General features: G+C 38.9%; 4 protein-coding genes across 5 annotated transcripts in view; 2 read left to right on the top strand and 2 right to left on the bottom strand.

The window, feature by feature from the left end:
- Positions 1-627: 627 nt before the first annotated feature.
- LOC115632800 (N-acetylglucosamine-1-phosphotransferase subunits alpha/beta) lies at positions 628-2,979 on the bottom strand. The gene is made up of 2 exons (XM_030530055.1): positions 1,431-2,979; positions 628-1,366 (listed from the first exon to the last, which is right to left on the bottom strand). Exons 1-2 carry the CDS (start codon positions 2,973-2,975, stop codon positions 878-880), a joined length of 2,034 nt encoding a protein of 677 aa, XP_030385915.1. The 5' UTR covers positions 2,976-2,979; the 3' UTR covers positions 628-877.
- Positions 2,980-3,180: 201 nt separating this feature from the next.
- Positions 3,181-5,289, top strand: LOC115625974 (V-type proton ATPase subunit S1). 2 transcript variants are annotated; one of them, XM_030521221.1, is made up of 5 exons: positions 3,181-3,281; positions 3,368-3,479; positions 3,536-3,638; positions 3,698-3,959; positions 4,026-4,720. In XM_030521221.1, exons 2-5 carry the CDS (start codon positions 3,391-3,393, stop codon positions 4,718-4,720), a joined length of 1,149 nt encoding a protein of 382 aa, XP_030377081.1. In that variant the 5' UTR covers positions 3,181-3,281; positions 3,368-3,390. The 2 variants fall into 2 exon arrangements, with proteins under 2 accessions (XP_030377081.1, XP_030377088.1); XM_030521228.1 differs by lacking the exon at positions 3,181-3,281 and having other exon boundaries at positions 3,391-3,479; positions 4,026-5,289.
- A 2,171-nt stretch (positions 5,290-7,460) lies between these two features.
- On the bottom strand, positions 7,461-10,550 carry LOC115631595 (ATP synthase subunit alpha, mitochondrial). Its single transcript, XM_030528400.1, has 4 exons — positions 10,408-10,550; positions 9,121-9,701; positions 8,253-9,054; positions 7,461-8,175 (listed from the first exon to the last, which is right to left on the bottom strand). Exons 1-4 carry the CDS (start codon positions 10,471-10,473, stop codon positions 7,966-7,968), a joined length of 1,659 nt encoding a protein of 552 aa, XP_030384260.1. The 5' UTR covers positions 10,474-10,550; the 3' UTR covers positions 7,461-7,965.
- A 2,518-nt stretch (positions 10,551-13,068) lies between these two features.
- The window catches only part of LOC115620772, a 79,660-nt gene continuing 68,162 nt past the window's right edge, over positions 13,069-24,566 (top strand). The window contains exon 1 of the mRNA XM_030514183.1: positions 13,069-13,201. The gene's annotated coding sequence lies outside the window, so the exon portion shown is untranslated. The remainder of the gene's footprint in view (positions 13,202-24,566) is intronic.

The following is a 24,566-nucleotide window of genomic DNA, read 5'->3' as shown; positions in this document are numbered from 1 at the left end:
AAAAGCACATCATCATCATTGCCAAAGTTCAGCGCATTGTTCCCAAAAAAAAAAAAAATAAATGCAGCAACACCCACTCCTACACATACATACACTCACACAAGCACTGCCTGTCTGTCTGGACGCGCTCTAGTTCCGCCCACTGACTTCCGGCCACGTAAGTGCCAACTTAGTTTGAGTCTTTTGCCATTGTTGTTATAATTTTAACGCTCGCTCAATCTATGTATGTATGTATATAGCCTTGCCTAATGTGCCGAAATGCGACAGAGTGGGTGGCGCATGTCCATAATTACAAACCACCCAGCATGCCATCTCCGCCCATGGCTATTTCCAGCAGTCGAAGTTAAAAAAGTGATGACGTAGTTTGTGCCACAACTGAATTGTTTGGCAACGCCCACCGCTCTCGGCAGGCGGTCGCATTTTGCGGTAATCATCCCAAGGGGAAAACTGTACCGTTAAGTGCTGTTTGGATGAGTGGCAGAAAGAAACCCGTGATAAAATAAAATATAAATAAATGCATAACTATGTTCACGGAAAACTACATACATCTATTTTAAATTGCAACTGTCGCAACAATGAGCTTTTGTTACAATCAACTTGTATGGAGTTATGTAGCAGTGAGCTTAAATAGACACTATTCGAATTTGGCGCGAATTAAAAACATAAAACTATTAGTGAAGTTTCACAACTATCATTAGAATATTATAGACAATTTGAGTTCTTAAATTAGCCTCATTTTGTTTCTTAAATAACTAGAATAGCATTTGTTGAGCCTAAACTAGTTTTGACTAAAAATTTAGCTTAATTTCGTAGCAACAAAATGGCCAATATCTCAAAAGCTATAACTTATCACAACAATAAAGAAAATACTCAGTTTCTACAAACGTTGCACACAACGTCGCACAATCTTGGCCTTGTGTACAAACATGAAGCGCAGTAGGAAGATCACCAGTAAGATGCTTACACCATAGCCCACAACGAGAACGGCTCGTTTGCGACGGCGCCAGCGTTGATAATCATGCCAAGATTCGTAGCGGTTGCGAAATTGTGCTGGCAATTCGAATTTACTGGTTCGCGGGAAGAAAGACAAATAGAAATCCTCAAGCAGATGACGCACCAACGCATTATCTTCGCTCCTTTTAGCGTCCAGGTTATCATTGATACAGTTGAACTTGCGTGGATTACGGCGCAGACGGTCCAAAGATTCCACAACCTCAGTCACATTGGAGGTAAGCATCATAAAGTTGCTGTGCGCAGCTCTCTTTGGACTAACATTGTAATGGTATTTGGGGCGTACAGCGAAGTTGGCGGTTAAAGCCTCGGCCAGAATTGGACAGCGTGCAACTAGTTCCCTCGTAATAGTTGGCTGTTTAGTGGCACATTCTTTAATGAAAAACTCATTTTTCGTATTATTTACATTTATAACTCACCAAATTAGAGTCTTCATAGCGTTCATACACCAGAGTTGAATGCACTACCGTATTCGTTGGAGAATGCAAGCCCAAGCTGCGAGTACAGTTGTGGACCACCTCCTCGAAATAGCGCATTGCGGACCAGTCTAGTGGCGGCTGATACATGCGAGTCAGACAAGTGCGAACTTCGCGATCTGACCACGTTCCTGATCCATCCGTATCGAACTCATCAAAAATCTGTTCCACGCTCATTGTTTGCGTCTCGCTCATTAAAAAGGAATAGTAGGCGAAAGCGAACTGCAGATCCGTGGGCGCGCGAAAGCGTTGCAAAGCTGTTTCTTGGACTTGCTTATGAAAGCGTTGTTGCATCGCCTCTATAATGTCACGATCGAGTAAAAAACCTACATGAGCTAAAACATGACGCGCCTTAAAGCCATAGGCACGATTCAGCAGCATATTTGTAGCAATCAGGGAGTGTGAGTAGATATCGGTAGAAGATTTAAAATCGGACTTATGCAACATGTGACGCGGCGTTGCTGGTAACGTTGTGCTTCCTGTATCGCCAGTACCCAAATCAGGATTAAGCGATTTTAGCTTTTCCTTGTTGAAACGCTCCACAATGCGACGCAGTTCCACGAGGGTAGATACGTTTTTGTGACGCATCACATCCTTAAACTTTGGAGAGCTGCGCTTAAAGAACTTCTGTAGGCCCATGTATGGAAGTTTTAGACTATCTGTCTGCACTGCAGGCGCTGGAACGGGCGGGGATTCATGTTGCCCCTGCTGCACCTCGTCGCTTGTAGTAAAAATCTGAGAAGCATCACTGTTTTCATTGGCAGCATCGGTGCAGTCCCCTCCGTCATACTGACATGCGTCTATATTACAGTGCCGATCACAGGCACCATCTCCGATGTACGTCCACGGACAGTCTAGGGCGCAGTCGGGTACCATCCAGGCCTGGTAAACGCGCACGCCCTCCGCTTCGGTGTAAAGATCCTCCGGGTAAAGCGGTGCGCCAAGGAATATATCGTCGTTTAAGTACAAAAAACGCTTCGACAACTTTGGTATGCGATGCAGGAATGTCTCAATGGCAGCGCTCGAGAAGGTGGGCAGCTGATCTGGGTTCGGAGCCAGCACTTCGTGGGGCACCACAGTCACACGTTCATAGGTTAGATCCAGCCAGTTGGGTATCTGGCCGTTCGTAACTATGTAGACATGACGTACCCAATTGGCGTGCATCTCAAGTGAGCGCAGTGAGTATCGTAGCTCGTTCTTGTCATCGAAACGAGTAGGATCGTAATTAGGATCATACCGTCTGATGGACGCAATAAACTGCGGCTCCGAACCATTTACCCACGTGTAGACAACATCGATGGGCATGCAGGATTTGTCGCCGTAATTTTTGGCATCACTATCTGTTACCGGCAGAAGAGTGCCCGCCAACCACAGCGTGAGGAACAGCCCTGAGATTACTAGTAGCTGTATTTTGCGCCGCGACTGCGTTCTGAGTTGGTCAATGGCGCGTCGCATTTTCCGATGCCACGGTCGACGCCTCAGTCGCATTTTACACATATTTTCCAATCATTTTTATTAAAAACGCGCTTTTGTTATACATTTCTTCAACCATAAGAAAACATAACAATAACAACTCGAGCGCACAAGTAGAGATGCATCAATGCATTCGATAAGTTGTGGGTGCGCAAGTAATCGAATTACATTCGATAAATCGCGCTGCTATCGGTCAGCTGGTTGCACATCACATGACCTGTCATATGAAAAGTTTTCTCACTTTGACAGCGCAAATCGACGACGGACCGTGCAAAGTGGACGTTTTTCACGGTTTTCATTTGTAGTTTTTGTTAATTTTTGGTTCGTTATTCTTCACCTGATCTCTTTAGTTTGATTATGTTCAAGTGCTGATTTTATTTTTGTTTCGTTTTGGTTTTGCAATTAAGTGTGACGTCGAAGCAGCAGGAAGATGTTGTGGAAAATGCTGATTGCGTCTTTGTGCGTCATGGGAGTAGCCGTGGCCGAGCAGTCGCCCGTATTTCTGTGGGGAGCCAACAGGTGGGTAATTCTTCTTGCCATTGGATGCACATAACATATTTGAATTCCTTTTATAGCCTTGCAAAACCAGCACTCCGTTCAGTTCCTCAAACCGAGTTTGCCGACGAGATGGCAACGTTGTTAAATGATCACATGGTTGTGGCTTTCAAGGAAAATAACGTAAGACAGCTTTTACAATAAGTTTAGTTACAGGTTTAATTATATTTCTGTGCGTGTAGCTCATCAATAGTGACTTTCTGTGCGAGAACGACAAATCGGAATCCTGCTACGTCTACCTGCGCGGTGTTAGCCCAAAGAACTACTACTCCAATGTCCAAAATCCCACTGAGGCCTTGCGTTCTGTGGCTTCCAAGCGTGAACACAATACCATCGACAGCACCGGCCAGTTTGTGAGTCCAGTCAACTGCACCGTAGGCACCGCCCTCTTTGTGACCTTTGACGATGTCAAGGAAACACGCGCAGCTACCCTTGAGTCACATGGTAAGACAGTCTATTACAAATGTAAGCCCTCGTGCATTAGTTGCTTATATTTTGTCACTCCACCAGATGCCGCAATCTCCTCTATCAGCAAGCAATTTAATTGCAATGTGGCCTATCTGTATTTGGCCGCACCAACAACTTCACCCGTCGTTCAGAGACGTACCCGTCGTGATGTTAGTGACACAGCTGCTGTTACAGGTGGCATCAGGTGGACTAGCGGAAACCAATTTATAATATTTTACACCGCACTCCAACAGCAGCAGACAGCAATTCAAGTTACCGGCATGCAAATAACGAACTCTTCTACACCTAACACTCAGTTCTCAGTATCATTGCAAACTTCAGGACCGGCGATTACCTTCGATATTGTGCTTACAAGCGACGGTTATTACAACTTGGAAAATCTCCAATACAATAATATCGTATATCGAACAACTGGTATTAACGCGCCTACCACATTTTCGTATTTTTGCGGAAATTTAACGCTTGAGGCTAGCGACGGTAGCGCCAATACCCTAACCTTCTCATCGCTGCAGTTTCAGGCACCCTTTAACGCCGCCACCCCCAACGATTTTTCCTTTGGAGATGCTTGGCATTGTGTGGGTTTTGTTACACCCGCCATTCTAATGGGCCTGTTGGTTGTGGCCCTGTTATTGGGAATTATGTTCGTTGGAGTCTGCTGGATGATGGACATTAACACAATGGATCGTTTTGATGATCCAAAGGGCAAGACAATCACGATCAATGCTGGCGCTGAATAAGCACGCAGCCGCTGTCCTCCAGTGCAAACTTTTTCTTTGTTTCACAGTTTATGTTCAATTTATTCAATATTCATTCATTCCCTCTGCTAGTTCACCGTCTATCTATACATATATGTATACATATAACCTTGTCAATAACAAAACAATACCGTAAAAACCAAGGAAATTAGTTAAATTCACAATATATATATCATACACATGTAATTTTCGCCACCAAAAGCCAATGGATAATCAGCATCAATCAAATCTTCCGCTGGCTTTTTTTGTCGAAAATTGTTAGAAAAATTCGCATTTTTGCTTGCGACGACTTAATGCAGCTGCATTCGATGTTCTACTGCAGTATTTCACTTTATTTAGCCTATAAATGTCGTAAAATTAAAACTTAAAGAAAATACAAAACAAAAGACGCACAGTGTAGTTGTGTGCTTGTGTGTGAGATTGTTGGGGATTTTAGCTCCCATTTTTGTTTGCGATAATATGCGAAATAATTTATGCCTTTGTAATTTTATTTATCAGTCTATGTATGCGAAAAACAGACTCCAAATAAAGTTTTTCGATTGTGTTACAAACAGTTAACGAAATTGTCAATATTTTCGGGTCTTGGATGGGGCTATTGGCCGATATTGGATATACAAAAAGTCATTACAATGCCAGCATTCATTCTATATCGAAAATTCAATGTCTAGTATGTTAATCATGGTTAACAATTAATATGTGTAAGTCCGGGGTATTTCTACGATCTCTAAACAAAATTTGATGCTCAAAATAGCCTGATATTAGTATTAGTAATAAGTTGTTGACTGAAGTAAATAGCTGATTACTAATGATGAAATATAAAATATTTTTTAATAATATATTATCAAGTTTTAATGATTGTAGCACACAAAGTTCAAGATTTATAATATTAATTTAGCTTGTGGCCAAATTTTTTAAATACGCTTAAATTTGTTTTATTCCAGACTCACAAAACTATTTGTAAGAGATTGCTGCCAAACGTAAAACAAGAAAGGAATGCTAGGGTCAGCAGGCTCTTAAATACTCTGTGCACCCCACTAAAAAATTAAATACTATCCATTGGGTACAGGGTGTAAAAATGTAAGTAATTAAATTAATTAAATATAAAACACATACATAAGTGCTCATGTACAATTTCAACAGCATATGCGTGTTCTATGTGTGCAGTACAGAATTAAGTCAACGTAGCAGCAACAACAGCTGCGGACAGAGATTAGATTTATGGCTACAACTTCGTTAATATTTGACCTATCCTGACGAATCTTAACATGCGGGCACATAATCAATAACGGGATGTATTTACCACATTTGGGTACAGGCTATAAAAAGGTCTTTCTGGACCCATAGCTGTATTACTTTTTGTTATTTTAATATCAGATTGTTAGCATAGAAGTTATCGAGGGCCGATTAAGTTTAAATATACGAGTAAATATCATATCATTAAAAATACGCATTATCTGCTTAAAAGACATCATTTAAAATTTCATTCGAGCAAACAGGTGGACTTCGCCATATCAACTCGTCTTTTCTCAATAATAACTTACGTACTAAAATTTGGAGTCTGTAAGGCCCCCTTCTGAACACTACAAATTTAGGGTACCATTTGCTAGAGTACAAGAGAAACTATGAAAAAATACCAGCTCAAAATCATAGAGAGCTGAGTTGACCAAGCCGACTCTTATAAAGAGCTGCAACGGGGACGGCTATTGTAAATCTGCAAAAATGTGCGAAACTTGCCCACAGGAAAGCCGATGGATGCAAATATACACACAAGTAGGGAAGCTAAAGTCGGAAATACTGAAATACTCTGTACATATGATTAGAATAATTATAGACATTTAAAAAATTAAAACAAAATTTTGATCGATTTTACCTCTTTCGATATTAGAACTCACGTGAAGGGTGTACATAGCAATTGCGTCTTTGTGAGTGTATGCATGTCTATGCGTGTATGCATGTCTATGCGTGTATGCATGTCTATGCGTGTATGCATGTCTATGCGTGTATGCATGTCTATGCGTGTATGCATGTCTATGCGTGTATGCATGTCTATGCGTGTATGCATGTCTATGCGTGTATGCATGTCTATGCGTGTATGCATGTCTATGCGTGTATGCATGTCTATGCGTGTATGTATGAGCATGTTTGCAGTCAACCAAAGCACCAACATCAATAACAGCTGCGGGCACCGCTTGGGCAGCAATTATATTTATGGCTATAACTTCCTGTTAAATCGGTCTATCATAATAAAACTTGGCATACGGACACAAATTCACTAACTGTGGGGGGGAAGGCATAATGCACCTGGGACTTAAATTTGGGGTCTCTAGTTCTTATAGTACTGAGATATAGGCGATTATACGAATGTAAAATCAGAAAAACCCCCAAAGGGCGGAAAATCAAAAAAATAAAATAAACTTGCATAGCGTGCACACATAAGGCATCTTTGTGCAAGATTTGGTGTCTCTAGCTCTTATAGTCTCTGAGATCCAGGTGTTCATACGGACGGACAGGGCTAGATCGACTCGTCTTGGCATGCTGATCAAGAATATATATACTTTGTGGGGTCTGCCACGTCTCCTTCTGCCTGTTACATTTTTTAGCTCGCGCAACCCTAATATACACTTGTACATTTCATGCACAGAGTATAAATTTTTAAGAAGCTTATAACTTCTGATCCGAGTTTCTCCTAGCCTACTGGCTAGTAAAATATAATTGCTCGTCCTTTAAGTGTATAATTTAGTATCGTTTATTTTCATCGTTCACAATCATCCTCAGATTTTCGACTATTCGTGATTACAATATATCAAATATTGATTAATATTTATGTAGTTGAAACAATAATGATGTAAAAGAATTGGACAGGAAATCAATTCACTGAAATTCGATAGACTTCTTTGCCGATGTTATGGCACTGCGAAAGACGTGCGCTCTCTGCTCTCTCTCCCAGAAATGGCATTAACGTGTTCATCTCCGCAGTTGAAACGTTCAAGGAAAACATGAATGCGGAAAACGTTTTCTGTTTTTTATAATTTTTTTGTTTGTATCATCTTAATTTTTAGGTGTAGGTTGTTCTCATCTTGATTTATGTGAATTTGACGGCAACATTCAATTATTACGTGACTTTCGGCTTAGAAATAATTTTCATTTATTTTGCAAACTGTTGGTAATTGCTGCTTCATATCTACGATATAACCACATACTGCTGCTGTAACTATTACTGTTGCTGCTTAACCCTGGAAGGTAGCCATGAATTTCGTGACAATGTCCTTCAATTTGGCATCAGCAGCCTCGGAGATTTTGCCCTCCTTGGCGATTGTGTCCAGCAGACCCTGCTCGGTGGTCTTAATGTGCTGCAAGAATTCCTTCTCGAACTTGGTGATCTTTGAGGGATCCATCTTGTCTAAGTGTCCGCGCACACCGCAGTAGATGACAGCAACCTAGATGGGTATATGATATATGCATGGGTCGGAATTAATATCCCTTTTTGTCTGGAGGTAGGTGTGTTTGAACATACCTGATCCTCAATGGACATGGGCACATACTGACCCTGCTTGAGCAGTTCAGTAAGGCGCACACCACGGTTCAGCAGCTGTTGGGTGGCAGCATCCAAATCAGAGCCGAATTGAGCAAAGGCAGCAACCTCACGGTACTGAGCCAACTCCAGCTTCATGGAACCAGCCACCTGCTTCATGGCCTTGGTCTGGGCAGCGGATCCGACACGGGACACAGACAAACCGACGTTAATGGCTGGGCGGATACCCTTGTAGAACAACTCGGTCTCCAAGAAAATCTGTCCGTCAGTGATAGAAATGACATTGGTTGGAATGTAGGCAGACACATCACCGGCCTGGGTCTCAATCACGGGCAGAGCGGTCAGGGAGCCACCACCCATGGCGGGCGACATCTTGGCGGCACGCTCCAAAAGACGAGAATGCAAGTAGAACACATCACCAGGGTAGGCCTCACGACCTGGGGGACGACGCAGCAGCAGAGACATTTGACGGTAGGCGACAGCCTGCTTGGACAAATCGTCGTAGATGATCAGAGCATGCTTGCCCTTGTCGCGGAAGTATTCGCCCATGGCGCAACCGGAGTATGGGGCCAGGTACTGCAGGGGGGCAGCATCGGAGGCAGTGGCCGAGACAATGATGGTGTAATCCATGGCGCCGGAATCGGTCAAACGCTTCAACATTTGGGCAACAGTGGAACGCTTCTGACCGATCGCAACGTAGATGCAAAACAGTTTCTTTGACTCATCCTGGCCATCGTTGAAACGTTTCTGGTTGATGATGGTATCAATAGCCAAAGCGGTTTTGCTGTTGAGCGCCATGCGCATTATACAATTATTTGAGGTGGATTCATTTTTATTATCTGCTACTCACCCAGTCTGTCTGTCACCAATGATCAACTCACGCTGACCACGGCCGATGGGCACCAACGAATCGACGGCCTTGATGCCGGTCTGCATAGGCTCGCGCACAGACACACGTGGGATGATACCAGGAGCTTTGATACCGACACGGAAACGGTCCTTGGTGTTGATGGCGCCCTTGCCGTCGATGGCGTTACCCAAAGCATCGACAACACGGCCCAACAGCTCATCACCAACGGGCACGTCGACAATAGCGCCGGTACGCTTGACGATATCGCCCTGCTTGATGAGCTTGTCGTTACCGAAGACGACAACACCGACGTTGTCGGGCTCCAAGTTGAGAGCCATACCCTTGAGACCAGAGGAGAATTCCACCATCTCATCAGCCTGGATGTTGTTCAGGCCATAGACACGAGCGATACCATCACCAATGCTCAGCACGCGGCCAGTTTCCTCAAGATCGGCCTTTGGTGCAACGCCCAGAATTCTCTCCTCCAAGATGCTGGAGATCTCGGCACTGCGCTGTGTGCTGGCAACATGGAATTTACGGGCAGCGAGAGTGGCAGCTGGGTACGCGGCCTTGCAAGCAACCTGTAACGACAGATAACGGATTTCAGTTTGGCCAACTATTGCTTATGTAAGGAGCAGAGAGCGGCCGCGGGGTGCTAAGAATTGAATAACAGTATAGCTGTCTCACTCTGGCGCACGTAGCGTATCGTTCTCAATTTATGATTACGGTCAAAAGGATAATTTTTAATTAATTTATATTTATAAGTAAAAGTAAGTATATGGATTGGTCGTTGTTTAGTAGTTGCGTTGTGGTCCTCACACGAATTTTGAATTTGCTATCATCGATTTTCACTCGCATACATAACCTCAAAGCTGGTCGCAATGCACAGACTGTGTCGGTGGCTAAGATTTGTACACAATGTGGAAGCATCAAATTATGTAATTTTGCCAAAACCCAGAATATGCGTTTATTTATGATCATTTACGTTATGCGATCAGGAAATTGAATTTTTACATTTGCTTTGGAGTTCTACATTCCATTTATTGGCGATTATGTAACTTTTAGCGAGACACTGCACGGCGGCCGGATATTTTGGACACATTGCGTAACTCAGTTATAAGAGCCAAACTTATTAAAAGTTCCTTTTGAAGGGTTCAGTTAACTCTGTTGGATTATATTATATGCTGAAGTAATGCGTTTAACCATTAATTTAAATTTTCGTTTTTTGCACAAAATTCGCTTGCCAATTTGGTTGAACGGTTTTGTGTTTTATTAATTAAATAATACCTGTGCGGCCGCCTTCGGCAAGGTGCGTGCGACCGATGAAGCCAAACGAGCAGAAATCATCGACATTTTATATTTATTTTACTTTAATTTGCCGCAGAAACAAGTGAATTCCTACACCAACTGCTCTCTAAACTCGTATTTTTCACAAAGATGGTTCCCGTTCCAAATGGCACACAGTGTGTCCCTAACACATGAATAAATTCCTTAAAAACCCCAAACGCAAACCTTTGAAATTAGTATCTTTCTATCGAATGTCGGGCGGCGCTGCCACATGGGTAGGTGTAATATAAACGGGTATTTGTATATTTTTATTATAAAAAAAAGAAGAAAATGTTCTTCGAAAATTAATCTTTAAATTGACCATGTAGTTGATCTGGCACAAAACAATGAATGTATATTTTATACAATATAAAGTATACACCAATGCCGGCAGGAAATAATCAATTGATGAACAAAATTACTTTCATGCGCTCGTCTTCTCGTTGAAATTTTCATTTGGTATTAAGTATTCAGTCGGTATTTTTCCAGCTTACAAATATATATACCACAATATTTATCGGCTTGTTCGATATACATATTTTGGTGCTGTGCAACGTCAATAAATGTGGGTGGATATTGGTTGGTGGTATTTGGGGCTCTATGTTTCCTTGCGGTTGACCCGAAGGGGGCTGGAAGGAGCACACGAACGTTGTTACGAGAGCGAATCTCTACACAGAGGCGTTACACGAACAAATGAATGGCGGCAGCCACTAGTCGAAAAGGATGCTGTGTCCGCGAGTGTAACGGCACGGAATTTCAGTCCTAAAAAAAATTGGCAGGCAGAAGCTGTGTCAGTTCGCAGTCGGAGTTTGTTTGGTCCGGTGAACGCAAAGCCTCGTAAGGCAACGCTACGGAGACGCGGAGCAGAGTAGAATTAAGGTGAAATGAAAATGAAAAAGAGGACATGAGGATTAGGTAGTTGAATTCGTGGAAAAATATATGAAACTATTATTAAAGTGAACGCAAAAAGCGGCTAAAAATTAGGAAACACACATACTGATGCACATCGTGGCTGCAAGTAGGTAGCGGGATCTCTTCAAATGCGATTTGAATATTAAATAGTGTTGAGTGAATACACGATCCGAGATAACAAAGTTATATATTTAAATATGAAGCTTAGCTTTTCGATACCGCTTTGGAACTCAGTTCTATGTAATGCAACGAAAAAACATCTCTAAAAGTAAATCTATAATATAGCTACTTCCTCTGCCTGCCACGTGCTAATTCCACACTAGTTCAATGCACGCGCCACAAAAGTGAAGGCAACGCGAAATTGAAATCCCTAAAAGGATTAGCATTACATACACAACGGACACACTCTTTTATTCATACGCATATATACGTTTGTATGTAATAGGCAAAACAAAGATATGCCAATTATTTAAAACGAATATCAACACAAAAGGAAAATCCCAAAAATTTAAACTAAGCCAAAGCCGTAAAAAGGCAAACGAAAACGAAACGAAAAGCGTACAAAGAACGTTAACCACATCCAATCTCCAAAAATAAAAATAAAAAACCATACAAGAAAGTGCAAGCGCAAAACACAAAGTACAAAGAAGAAATCAGCAGTTAAAAACTGGAAGTTTGTGTTTGCCTTACACACGACGGCACACATACACATACCACATACACAGACGAGCACCAATACAACGATAGGAAGACAGCGACAACGTGTGCGAAAAATTTTGTCATCAAGCGCCACTGCCACACACAAAGGCAGCGGTTGCAAACCAAAAACTCTCCGGCAAACACACACACACATACATATATATATATAAATATATACAGACAGTTACGCTCGCACACGCACACGCACGTACTCACGCGCACATAGCGAGGCGCATAAGCTTCGCACTTGACTTGAACATTAAACGCAAACGACACATTGCCAGAAATCTCTTGCTGTGTTCTGTTTTATTTAATTTTATTTGGGCTCGCATAAAAAAAAAGTAAAAAACTCAAAGCCAAGTCTAGCTCGCACCTTGGCCATATTTGGTGTGTTCGGTTCGGTGTGCGTTGCACGTGTGCTCAATTTTTGACAGCTGTCAGTGCATCGCCCCTCCATTGCGGCATAGTTTTTACCGACGTCACAAGGCAAGGTCAGCGTCGCCGCCACAAGATGAACCATGAACATTGAAAAACGCCTAAAACGACAAAAAGCAAGCGTGTAGAAGGCAGGGAACGAAATAGCGGGACATAAAAACAGCGACAGCAACATACGGCACATGACAGCCGCCATCGCATCGTTATCCTTGCCGTCGTCGTCGCCATCGCCATTGCCTGTCCTGTCGCGTCGCCGCTTCGAAAATGTTTGAGAAATATGTCGCAACATATGTGCGTGTGTGTGAACAAGTGAAATTAAAATTCCCGCATGCTTAATATACCTCGCTCTTTACTCACATAATAATAGCACATACATATGTACATATATACATATACACACATTCCTATTGCCCGACTCCGGTATGTGTGCGAGTGTCCGTGTATGCGCGTCATTGTTGCTGCTGTTTCTCATGTGTGGCATACTTCGAGGCGCTCACTTTTAAATGCTTGCTGAGCGAAAAGCAAGGAAGGAAAAAGGAAAGAAATAAGAAACCCTAAACACAGCCAGCCAAATGTTGGCTTAAAAGCAAAACTAAAAATAAATGCAATTTGTGAAATGTGTGTCATTGTGCCTGTGTTAGTGACAAACTGAAGCTGTAAAAGGCATCTTGGAGCTCAGCCTTTGTGCTGTCTATAGAACTTGCGGCAGGTAAGCGCTTTATTCAATACAAACAGAAGCTTGTACTACAGGCTAGTGCCGAAAAGTCGCATAATTTTACTTATGGCTTCTCTTGGGGAAAACGTTTAAGACAGCAAATAATAATATTAGGTCATTCAATTGAAGCTATTCCGCAGAAGTCTGTAGTTATTTTTGCAATAACTTTTATGTTCATAAAATTTTTTGCTATGTTGCAAAAAAAAAAAACTTTAACCAAGAACAATGTTCAAAAAATCGTTATCTTCCTATTGCTATATATTGCTATATCTGCAACTTCATTAGCAAATATTGGGGACATTACTTTTTCTAAAAAAAATATAAATAACAAATTTGCCAAGTGTTTTTTTTCATTTGATGAATGTTTTTTATTTTTGATTTAATACCTTTTGGTTTCGATTTCAAACTTTCAATTACGAACTTTATTGGACAGCTATGTTACAAGGAATATGTCATTTTAAAAGAAACTCTATTGAGAGAAAGGGCAGATAACGTGGTTAAGAAACTAGGACATTGACTCTAAAGTTGTTTTATATAATCTCGATAGCATTTTTTATATCATTTCCTTGCTGTCGAATTTTATAAAAAGGATTGGCTTTTCTTAATTCACACTTCAAACATATATATAATGATTGGTGTACTTATACGTATGTATTTCAAACCTCTGTTTAACACCGGCAAAGAGCTGTGCATTATTGCGGTTTTATTACGCTTTTGTCTGAATTATAAACAAATTGAATTCTATGCAAACGAATGTAAATGAATTACAAAAGTTTAATAACATGCGCAACCATTTCCATTTTGCAAGGCAAAATGATTTTCAGAGCCCACAGCTTTACACACTCAGTTAGCAACCGCAAGTGAGGGGGTGGTGGCCTGCATAGAAAACCAATTAAAATTATTTGTCCGTATACATAAACAAAAGCAAGCTGGCAAATAAATAACACGAACCAGACTCTACTGAAATTTACCGAGAGCAAGCCTGTGTGTGGCTGCTATACTTGTATATGTATGTATGTGTATATATATGCTCTACATACATATGTATATGGGGCAGTCTTAACTGTAACCCCATCCGTTCGCTGGCAAATTGGGTGCAGCGCATAAAAATGTTAATTTATGGCTCTGTGCCCATGGTATGTACATTTTTTCTCGCTCGTTCGAAAATACTTATGTAAATAAATGTATATATAGACTTATATAAAAAGATTTAAAACGTTGTTTTCGGTTGCGCCAAAGTAATATACCCTTCACTGTCTGTCATCTATAGCCTCATCCATATAGTATCGATGTCTTTATGAAGGAGATTTTCACAGTGAATTCGTACATTTTGACAGCAAACATCTCAATTTATGTAGTGTTTTAAAATAATTAAATTGTTATAGTGTTTTTAAATAATTAAATAAATATGTAATTAGTCAATATGGTGATTCAATAATGAAAAAATAATAGCACCGCTTCCAAAGCTGTAAAATAAGCGTTGAAGTCCCAATAAAGTCTACACATTATTGATCTGTATGTCAAGGATCTAGAAACATATAAATGAAGGATTAACAACATGCATATTTTTTCAAGGCCGGGGTAGAGAATGTTTTTTTTTTATGAAAGTAAAATTAATGATTTACATTGCGTCTGAGCTTCAGTAAAAGCTCTCTACCTGCACACACATCTACATAATCTAATAACAGTGCTGGCTGACTTTCGAGAATTACAGCGTTCTATCAATATACATATAGAATGACAAATTACAAAGTATAAACATCTCATGATTTTGTTACAAACTCTTATGCCAACACAATATACTCGTACCTCTTTGAGCTGAGGTATAGGGTATACAGATTGCCGACGCAGTACAGATACAAAATTGTTATATATTTTTGAAAACATTTTTTTGTTGTATTTGTAGCTGTTTTGCCTTTTTTGCGCTCTTCATTTTGTTGGGCCATTCATAAAACGACAGGCTGCGGCGTGAACGTGACTGTGTCTCTAAATATGAATATGCCGGTGGAAAATGTAGAAAATGTGGAAAATGGGCCAGGCAGTATAGCCTTTCTGCTGACGCGGCTTCAATTTTAAATTTATGGCTGACGTTTCCCGGCAGAGGGCTATGCAAATGTGGAAAATTAAATATGCGCTGCATTTTCTAACAGCTCTCAGATTGCGCACAATTAACAAGTTTGCGTTAATGTTTTTATTTTTATATATAAATTGTATTTTTTAATGGCTTTAATGCGTCTTTATGTCGCCATTTGTATATGAAACGATTTCCGGCCAGGCGAGTAACGAGTGTTGCGTATTTAGGCGGGCAGGAGTGATGCGAAACAGAGAGAGTGAGCGAGAAAGGGAGAGGGTGGAGGGGTGAAAGTTTTTAAGCATTGCACAGTGAAAGGATTCCCGGGGGCAAGATTGCGAAGCATGCGTGCGTGAACATTTAATTAAAGCAACTTATTAAGTATGTAAATTTCCGCAAATGATTAATTTACATATTTATGAGACTAAAATGAGAGTAATAACAACAAAAGCCATAGCTAAAGCTAAAGCTATAGCTACAGCAACAGCAACAGCCACAGCTACAGTATCAGCAACAAAAACTAAAACAATAAATGCAACAACAAACGCAAAGGCTGTCAATAATAATCCGCACAATGTTGCCATAACAAACAACAACAATAGAAATGTGCCGCTGAAATTGTAAATTTTGCATGAGTAGCTTCACATTTAGCATAATATACATACATATATACGTATATATACTTAGTATGTCATATGTCTGTGCAGACACGTAATGACTTGCATGAATTTTATTGCCTGTCTCTGTGAAGATTTAACTAGAATCTTGTGGGGTTTGAGGAAGATGCAAAATTGCAGATTAAGAAGTTTACTTTGCTGCTAATTGGACGCACAGCTAGGGTTGATTAATTGTATGTAGACAGCGAGGAGGTGGATCCTTTTATCCTTTTACTCAGAGTTCTTAATGCTCTAGAAGTCATCCATTAGGCATATACATATGTATTCACAGAGCAAAGACAGCAGCAGGAACAGGAAAAAGGCCTGCGGTTATTTTACTTGAAGATATGGAAATCACCTAGCCATAAAATCGCTTTACAGTTTCTCTAAAATGCTTAAAGCAAGGGTAAGACAAGAAACAATATGTCTTTCAATTTGTAGGCTTTCTTTCTTCGCATTTTTGCAAAGCACAATAATGTGGATATTTATTTCTAGGTTTTAAATATAAATATTTCATCAGATCAAAAATATTTCTAAGGGGGGCAAAAGGAAAATGCAGAAAAACCGTTGCGAATTTCTTATGTAACAGGAAATACATTTTTTTAAATAAATTGTTTATATATGAAAAATATGACTAAAAAGATATTTGTTAGTTTCTTATCGAGGTTCACTTTTGCAATAAATCAAATGGTTGCCTAATTTCAGCAGTGGCTTCGGTGTTTAGAAAAAGGGGTCAAATATGTATGAGTATTCTAAACTAAGCCTAACTCTTAAAGAACATACACATATAATATATATTATGTAAATATATCTGCCGTTGAAATCAACTTAGTTAGTGCTTAGGTCAACTCATTTGCATTTCAACATAGATAGCGAAATTGAATTTACATAAGTATTTTATTTTATTTATTATTCAAATTTAAGAAACGTATCTTTTTCATATATGTATATACATCCGCTCAGATACACATACATACACACATAGACTACTGTATGGTGTGACCTTCGATTTTGGCCCATCAAAAAAAGGTACAATAAAAAATATAACAATGCCAAGGGCAATTGACTTGCACGTTTTTGAAAATTTGAAATGCAAATAAAGTGCCACTACTAAGCACAGACACACACCTTCATGCATATGTATGTATGCATGTATGTACATATATCATTAATTAATAATAGAAACCACCAGGTCCCCACCATTGGCTTTCCCAATTAAGTGCATTTCTCTACGGTTGTCGCTGCCATTTACGTGCTCCAATTAGCGAGGCATCCAACACGGTTGAAAGCATTTTCTCAATGTGTATATACTTGTATGTGTGAGTGTATATGTATCGGTGTAGGTGCCTTGTGTTGTTGTCCTGTGTGTCAATTAATGATATTTTGGTCTGCAGCCATTTGATGTAACTGTGACGTAGCGAGTCGACGCATTTCGTTCGACGTTTCTATTTTAAGTTTAAGCTGCTTACGGTCAAGGTGGAATATTACTTATGTTTTCTGCCAGTTAATGAGCGTTATAGTCCCATTGATAGTGGTACAAATGAACAGTGACTAATTGGAATATTATTCGTGCTGTCAAAGGGAAGATGTGTCTTTTCACTGCTAAAAGCCATTCTGCACTGAAAACCCAATATAAGTGTGTGTGTATGTGTCGGTAACTAGTTATCTGTGCTTTGAATGCTCTTTGCTTTCTTTCTTATGTCCTTTGCACGTTTGCGCTAATTAAAAGTGTTGCCAGTTCGGGACTAACTGACTTGGCTAACGCAGCTAACTGACGGGTAGCTTTATGTATTCGGTACTCATTGCCACCAAAGTCAACAATTTTTTAATTTGCCAAACAAACCTTATATATTTAATTAAAGCAAAGCGGCCAGCTGAAATAGACAAATGAACGGCAAGGTAGTAGGAAGAGATTGTTGGCAGACCAGGCATGCTGGCAACGAGGCAGCAGCTGGCTTTTAACGAAAATGAAAAAGTAACCGTACAAGTGTCAGTTGTCGAGCTTTGCCCCAACTATGCAGCAGCCACACATCTCACCCCATCGCTTCCACCGACCCCATTTTGTTTTCTTCTTCAGGCTTTTTACATTCTGTGCTCAAAGGCCAAAAGGGCATACGTACACTAGGCTAGTGCAGAAAACTAACAATAAACAGAAGACAATGGAAGAAGGCTCCAAAAGCAGAGGTTGCTTGACGAGTTCATATACATTGGTACAACCATCTGCATTTCTTTGTCTGTCGGAGCTCGTAAACTTGCTAGCATTAACGACACAATGCTTTGCATAAATCAATATTTATGTTCCAATTATTTTCCAATAAAATGTTTATTTACTGTTTGTAAGTAACTGCAGGGTTGAATAAAATATATTATTATTTTAATTTAAGGATAAATTAAAATGTTTTTTGTTAGATTGATTAAAGAAGCATGCTGTTGATTTTAGTTTTAAGCCATTTAACGATGAGTTTTAGTAATAATTGTTTGGTTTGACATTAGTGTGTTGAAGCAAGTATTTTGCTCTTTGAGTTTTCTTTAAGATTTACAAATTATATACAAACAGAAATCAAATTGCAAGATTGCAAATCTTTATTTATTGTGGATTTTTACTAAATTTAAATTGTAATTGTATGTGGTCTGTTTTTTACTAAAATCGTAAAATCAATGGTTGTTTTCTTTCTTCAAATCAATTTTGAATTCCAGATATTACTGCTCCTATAGGAACCTTTTAAATAATTAAAAATTTTATCCCGGATTAATTTAAAAAATAAAACTTGACTTGCCCACCACTGTCTGTTGGCCCCTTTTGCCTGTTAAAAATGTTTGCTGCACAAATAAAACTTGTAGTTTTCACAGCATAAGTAATTGTTATCTTTTTCTTCTTGTTTTTCGCTGAGTACGAAGCGTACTGTGTCTCATAGTTAAGCTCACTGGACTGTGGATACTTTACTTGTTAATATTCAACATTTTGCTGTTGACCTACCGTTGTGTTTGTTGTTGTTAGTGTTAGTGTTATTGTTGTTGCTTTCATTTTTGCCGCTGCTTGCATTCATTTTGTTTTAATATGCAAAGTCAACAGCGTTAGTCATGGCGCTGCTCTTGTGTTAGTCGCATGCTGTTAGCTTAAGGGCAAAATCAACAGAACAACAGCACGGAATATATGTACATTTATATATGTACGTGTATATACGAGTATATACGTATACAAATACACGCATATCAAGTTTTGATGTTGGCATGTACTATGTACTATATACTTGTGTACAAGTATGTGAATGTGTGTAGGCGATGTACACGCGTCTGTATTCAGTTCCATAACACCAGTCGAATGCCAGTGGACGCATTAACACTGACACTGGCCAATACCAAAGCATTTCAACCGAACAGCCTAATAGAGCACAAAAGGAAGCTAGTCGGGTTTTGACCGGGACCAGACCGGCCTGTGGTTATTCGCATGCTAGAAATTTGCATATTGGTGTCGTCGGCAGACAGAGCTTGTTACCAACAATAACTTTATGCCAAACTAGCAATGCACAACGAATATTATGTCTGAGCGCATAGTTGCAGCAGCATCTCAGCTTATCGTGCGTAAGAGATAGTTTCTCCTATTTAATGAATTTTGAATGGAATGCCGGCCAAGTGACAAAACTTATTAAATACTTGTCGAAAAGCTATGTATGTAGATGGAATTTTTCATAATTGTTTCTTTTTGTTAGAAGCAATGAGGTCTGCTCTAAATTCAGAGATTGCTTGAACAAAAAAATATAATTTAATTTGATTATTTGTCATTACTAATATAAACTGCTTTTCCCAAATTTAAATTGAAGCGCTTAATAAATATGATCTGAGTTCCTTTTTTTCATGGGGGCTGGGGAAAAGACATATGGAATTATGTACTAAATAAGTAAAGACTAATTAGTTATAGAAGCAAATATTTTACTAATAGGAATGATATATTAGGTGGAACTCTGGAGCTCTGGGAGATTGTTTGCTCAAATTTGATCAGTAAATTTTAGTTTAATTGTAAATTTGATTGAAAATATATGCGCATATTGCTTATGACAGTTGAAATCAAACAAATTTTCCAAATGTTCAAGTGCGTGCATATACTTAGTACTCGTATGTGTGCAAACATGTGGCTATGTGTTGGAACATTCTAACAGCTGCAGGCATAATACATACATACATATAGTATACGTACGAATATGTGTCGTTGACAGATTTGTCTGATGCATTGCAGACACTGCTGCTGCACCTAATGCGCCATAAATACAATTACAGAAATACAAACTTACTCACTACATATGTATGTATTTATGTGGAGACCATTTGCAACTGATTGATGTATGGCGCGAACAGAAATACATACATATATTAATATCTATGATTTTAATCGGCCTGTAATTGTTATTGTTGTGGCTATATTATTGGTGTTGTTGCTGCTGGTTTATTTACTCTGCATCCATCATAATTGTTGATATTACTGTTAATACATAAATATATTAATATATAATTATGGGTGGATTGGTAGCTGCCCTCATTAACAGGACATTAGAAACAGTTCCAAAGCACATTTATTTGCTAAATAATTATTGAATTAAATGTATTTTGCATATCATACATATATTTGAATATGCAGCACGTAATTCAAACCGCATCTTATTCAGGCGAATTTGCTTCTCCATCTATCTTGTATTTCTATACTACATTAATGCCTGAATAGACCAACAAGTTAGAGAGAAGGAGCGGAAAGGGCCTTGGGCATTTGAACAAATCTGCACATGTAATGTAAATACATTTATGGTAATTGTAAATGCCCAAATTCTGTTTCTAAGTACGTCGTACCTCAAGTTGGGCAATTGACAGTTGTGAAGCACATGCGTGAATGCTAATGGATGCTAGAAGCGAGAGATGGTATAGCAAGCTTTAGTAACATGTTTAATTATGTAGATAATTGTTGTTCTAGTAGCTTTTATATTCAGCCCCCATTAAGACGGCTTTCCGCAACTTGTTAGTTTGTCTTGTATAAATTGAACACAAAGATTTGTCGCGAAACTTCGCGAGTATATGCTGGTAACAAATATCAATCAGAAGCGTTATTTAGAAGTGAAAGCTAAACAAAAAATGTAATGTAATGTAAAGCTAAACAAATAAAATTATTATATATATTATACTTCTGTCGTGCACTGTATATAGGCTTTTAGCTGGCACCCGAAGCTTCTTTTAAATAATAAAATGAACTAATAAAAGCCACTGTTCGTCCAAGTGCTATATTTTTATGTATTTCTAACTTAAAAGTCTCCACGATTGAGTCACGCTTTAAAAATATAAAAAGTGTGGCCTACTTTTGTGGGCGCACTCTTTTTTCCACTGGCCACTTATCAGTACCGCCATTGAAATTGAAGCTGTGTGGCCTATTTAGAAACAAAAAACATTACCACCAACAACAACATTAACACAAAACACAACAACAAAAAACTCATAAAAACGTCGCGTTAAGTGCAAGAACTGCGTATAAATTTGGGTTCTCAGACGAAAAGCGAGCAGAAATCAAAACACGTGTTTAGCGGAACATACATACATATATGTTCGCATGCATACATACATATATGTATGTATGTATGAGTGCAGACTTGTATTATAAATTGTGTGTATATGTGTAGGTATATTCCGTTTGAGATGGAGATACCGGCCGTTTACTTTGACTCAAGCAAATGTGGCAAGTAATGCAATCACAATAAAAACTCATGCATACGCACAATTTTCATTATAATAAAAATGCGCATAAATATCTAAATGAGCAATAAAAAATGTTTTATGTGCAATGCGAAATAAAGCACGCGGTGGTATTCGCATCACAGCCAAACACATAAAATTCTGGTATACCCACAATTTCCAATACTCGTACATGACAGCTCTTCTTTCGTCCATCACTGATTCAAGTAGGTGACCATTTACATATATACATCTATATATAGATGGGTATACATATATATATATATATATATAGCTAAGTGGTTGGTTGCTGATTGACTGACTTGCACCTTACATATACATATGTCTGCAACCCTTAAACCGTGTATATATATTCTATGTGTACTACATATATCTTTGGCCAGATGTGCAGCGATATGTATATCAGAAATTTGCAATTCATAAAGCAATGTCATAAAGTTTTTAAAAACAATGACAGCCACACCAGCTTCAACTGACTTGGAGAATAATATTTGTAGGAGGCGGTCGCCATCGGGCAATTGGTTAGCAAATATGCTTGCTGCCGCACATCATAAAAACGATATTAGAATGTCAGAGATATTTTTGAAATTTTGCAAACCTCGCTCAAACACAAACACAAGCTCACACCCACGTCCACAAACACACAAACATGCTCGGTAACTCGTTTGTGTTGCCTCCCGTTGGCAATCCCAACTCAGTGGAAGCCTGTCATAAAACGGCTTTCTAAATGTCAATGCAATACGAAGATGGCTTACATACGTACTACATACAATACATGGATATATGCGACCGACAGATAGAAAAGCATAAAAGCAGGTCCCCATTTATTTCACTAAAGCTAAAACGTTTTAAATATACACGCCTGCTGGTGCATATTTATGACTTCGAATTACATGCTTGTGCATTTTTGTACATCCGTACGCTTATTTATGCCATGCACTTCGAAATATTTTATTTATTTATGTATTAATGCCACAAATATAGGCTGTGGACATACTAGGATGAGAATGTTTATATAAATAAAAGCAATAAAAATAAGTAAACTTTGAAGTATTCGATTTTTGAGGAAAAATTCAGATATTTCATAGATTTTCTTGTTGATAGCCAATATGCTCATACTTTTATGAATATATGTATACTTTATGTATTTAAAGATTAGCGATTGTAACGAAAATATTAAAATGAATTTAATTTTTGAATAAAACTCCCTTCAGATATTTATCTTTAAAATATAATGAACTACGTTTTAAAATGTTCCAGCCAATTATAGTCCTTTCAGTTCTTATTTGCTGGAAATGTGCTCAAAATATGACAACATTTGCATCGAAAGTGTTTTTAAATCTAAGTAAAAATATAGATTTAACACATATGTTTTGAGTCAAATATTGGTTACTCGAAGCAATTGAAGAGATAGCTCCAGTATGATTTTTTAAAATCTAAATTTTTGTTGAGTGTATTACGCAATTTTTTCATGGGCTGCGTTCAATTTGTGCTTGGCAGTAAATGGCCTGAGAGTTGATTAATGCATTTTAAACCTTGCTATGGCAACCCATGGTATTCAAGACCACCGGAGTAGCAGAAACAGATTACTTAATGACAGAAACGCTGGCAGCAACCAATGTGGCGTATGCGTAATATGAACATATAGCAATGTTAATGCAATTTTGCATGTGTGTACAAAGTGAAATTTTAATTTGACTACATGGTCTGGGCGACTTATTTGGCAGCAGAGCTCGACAACGACAGACAAATTAAGAAACTGCAAAATGTATGTGCAATGTGTCTCAATTTTTAAATACTGGTAGAGTCTCGAGAGTATGCAGGTGTTTTGTTATACTCGTAAAAAAATTTCAAAGGTCCATTGCATTGATCCACACTGACGTGGTAAGTTGGTCACCATTGACAAAGTCTGTTTGAGGTGGCACATAACTCAGTCTAGGCTGGAATGTCGACATCAGGGTAGTGCTGGCAGAAGGCAATGTGTGTTTTAAAACTGGCACAAGTGGCGCATACGTCATGCAGTGCAACGAATAAAACAAGAGGACATACATATTTCCTTCAAGCTTTTATAAAAAGTGCAAGAGAAAATTTTGCTTGTGTGTATGTGTGTGTGAGTATGTGTTCGAATGATATGCGTAAATTTACGTTTCTCTGACAGATGCGAATGAATGCATGTCAAAGAGATGGAAAGGAAATGTGAAGTCAAGCAGCAGCAGCACGAGTGTTGCTCTGAATCAATACCTTTCAAAGATACCAATGGTCACATTTCAAAGGGTCATTTCGGATAAAAACGATCAAAAAGTCTCCACTGGGTACTATTTCAATTATTTTAATAGCTTGACACTCGCACGCCTCGAGCTTTGCAAATTTCAGAGCTTAAAGAAGCGTTAATCAATGCTTTAATTTTAAATTTTTATGATTAAATGAATAATAAATTAGAGTCAACTTTAATAATGAGACCATGTGCGTACAACATTCTTACCAACTGATGATTTTCAGTAAGGTTTTTAAGCTTTGATTGTCATTTCAGTTTCGTTACGTAGATTTGTTCGGCATCAAGAGTGAATTATATTCTCTGCTTTTAAATTTATTATTCATTTTATTTTATATTTGTATTTTAATTCTAGTTTGTTTTATGACTTCCTTTTTTTCTTGGTCAGTTTTGATGGATTTTATTAATTCTTGCCTTAGTGTCTGTGAATGCAGAGATCGTCTGTGCTGGTGCACATTCCAGGGGTAACATAAAATACCGGCGACGGCCCGCATTTCCATTTATCTTCTGGCGCGACGTGGGAAACCGGCTGGAATGTAGCAGCATAGGTGGCATGCCCAACTATTTGCATAAATCAAAACTACAGGCTGTAGACAGTCCCATGAGGGTCATTTATTAACTCGGGTGCCC

Source organism: Scaptodrosophila lebanonensis, unplaced genomic scaffold (assembly GCF_003285725.1).
Source record: "Scaptodrosophila lebanonensis strain 11010-0011.00,11010-0021.00 unplaced genomic scaffold, SlebRS2 tig00000001-arrow-pilon, whole genome shotgun sequence".
Lineage (NCBI taxonomy): Eukaryota > Metazoa > Arthropoda > Insecta > Diptera > Drosophilidae > Scaptodrosophila > Scaptodrosophila lebanonensis.
The sequence above is the reverse complement of the archived record's forward strand: the minus strand, read 5'-3'. Positions and strand labels throughout refer to the sequence as shown.

What these genes read in the sequence shown, in the direction of transcription:
- LOC115632800 (XM_030530055.1), bottom strand. Translation starts at nt 2,975, where the DNA reads ATGCGACTGAGGCGTCGACCGTGGCATCGGAAAATGCGACGCGCCATT. An exon ending in GCTATGAAGACTCTAATTTG is followed by an intron (nt 1,367 to 1,430) that starts GTGAGTTATAAA and finishes GCCACTAAACAG; the next exon opens with CCAACTATTACGAGGGAACT.
- LOC115625974 (XM_030521228.1), top strand. Translation starts at nt 3,391, where the DNA reads ATGTTGTGGAAAATGCTGATTGCGTCTTTGTGCGTCATGGGAGTAGCC. An exon ending in TTTCTGTGGGGAGCCAACAG is followed by an intron (nt 3,480 to 3,535) that starts GTGGGTAATTCT and finishes TTCCTTTTATAG; the next exon opens with CCTTGCAAAACCAGCACTCC. An exon ending in TGGCTTTCAAGGAAAATAAC is followed by an intron (nt 3,639 to 3,697) that starts GTAAGACAGCTT and finishes CTGTGCGTGTAG; the next exon opens with CTCATCAATAGTGACTTTCT.
- LOC115631595 (XM_030528400.1), bottom strand. Translation starts at nt 10,473, where the DNA reads ATGTCGATGATTTCTGCTCGTTTGGCTTCATCGGTCGCACGCACCTTG. An exon ending in TGCCGAAGGCGGCCGCACAG is followed by an intron (nt 9,702 to 10,407) that starts GTATTATTTAAT and finishes CTGTCGTTACAG; the next exon opens with GTTGCTTGCAAGGCCGCGTA. An exon ending in ATTGGTGACAGACAGACTGG is followed by an intron (nt 9,055 to 9,120) that starts GTGAGTAGCAGA and finishes GGCGCTCAACAG; the next exon opens with CAAAACCGCTTTGGCTATTG.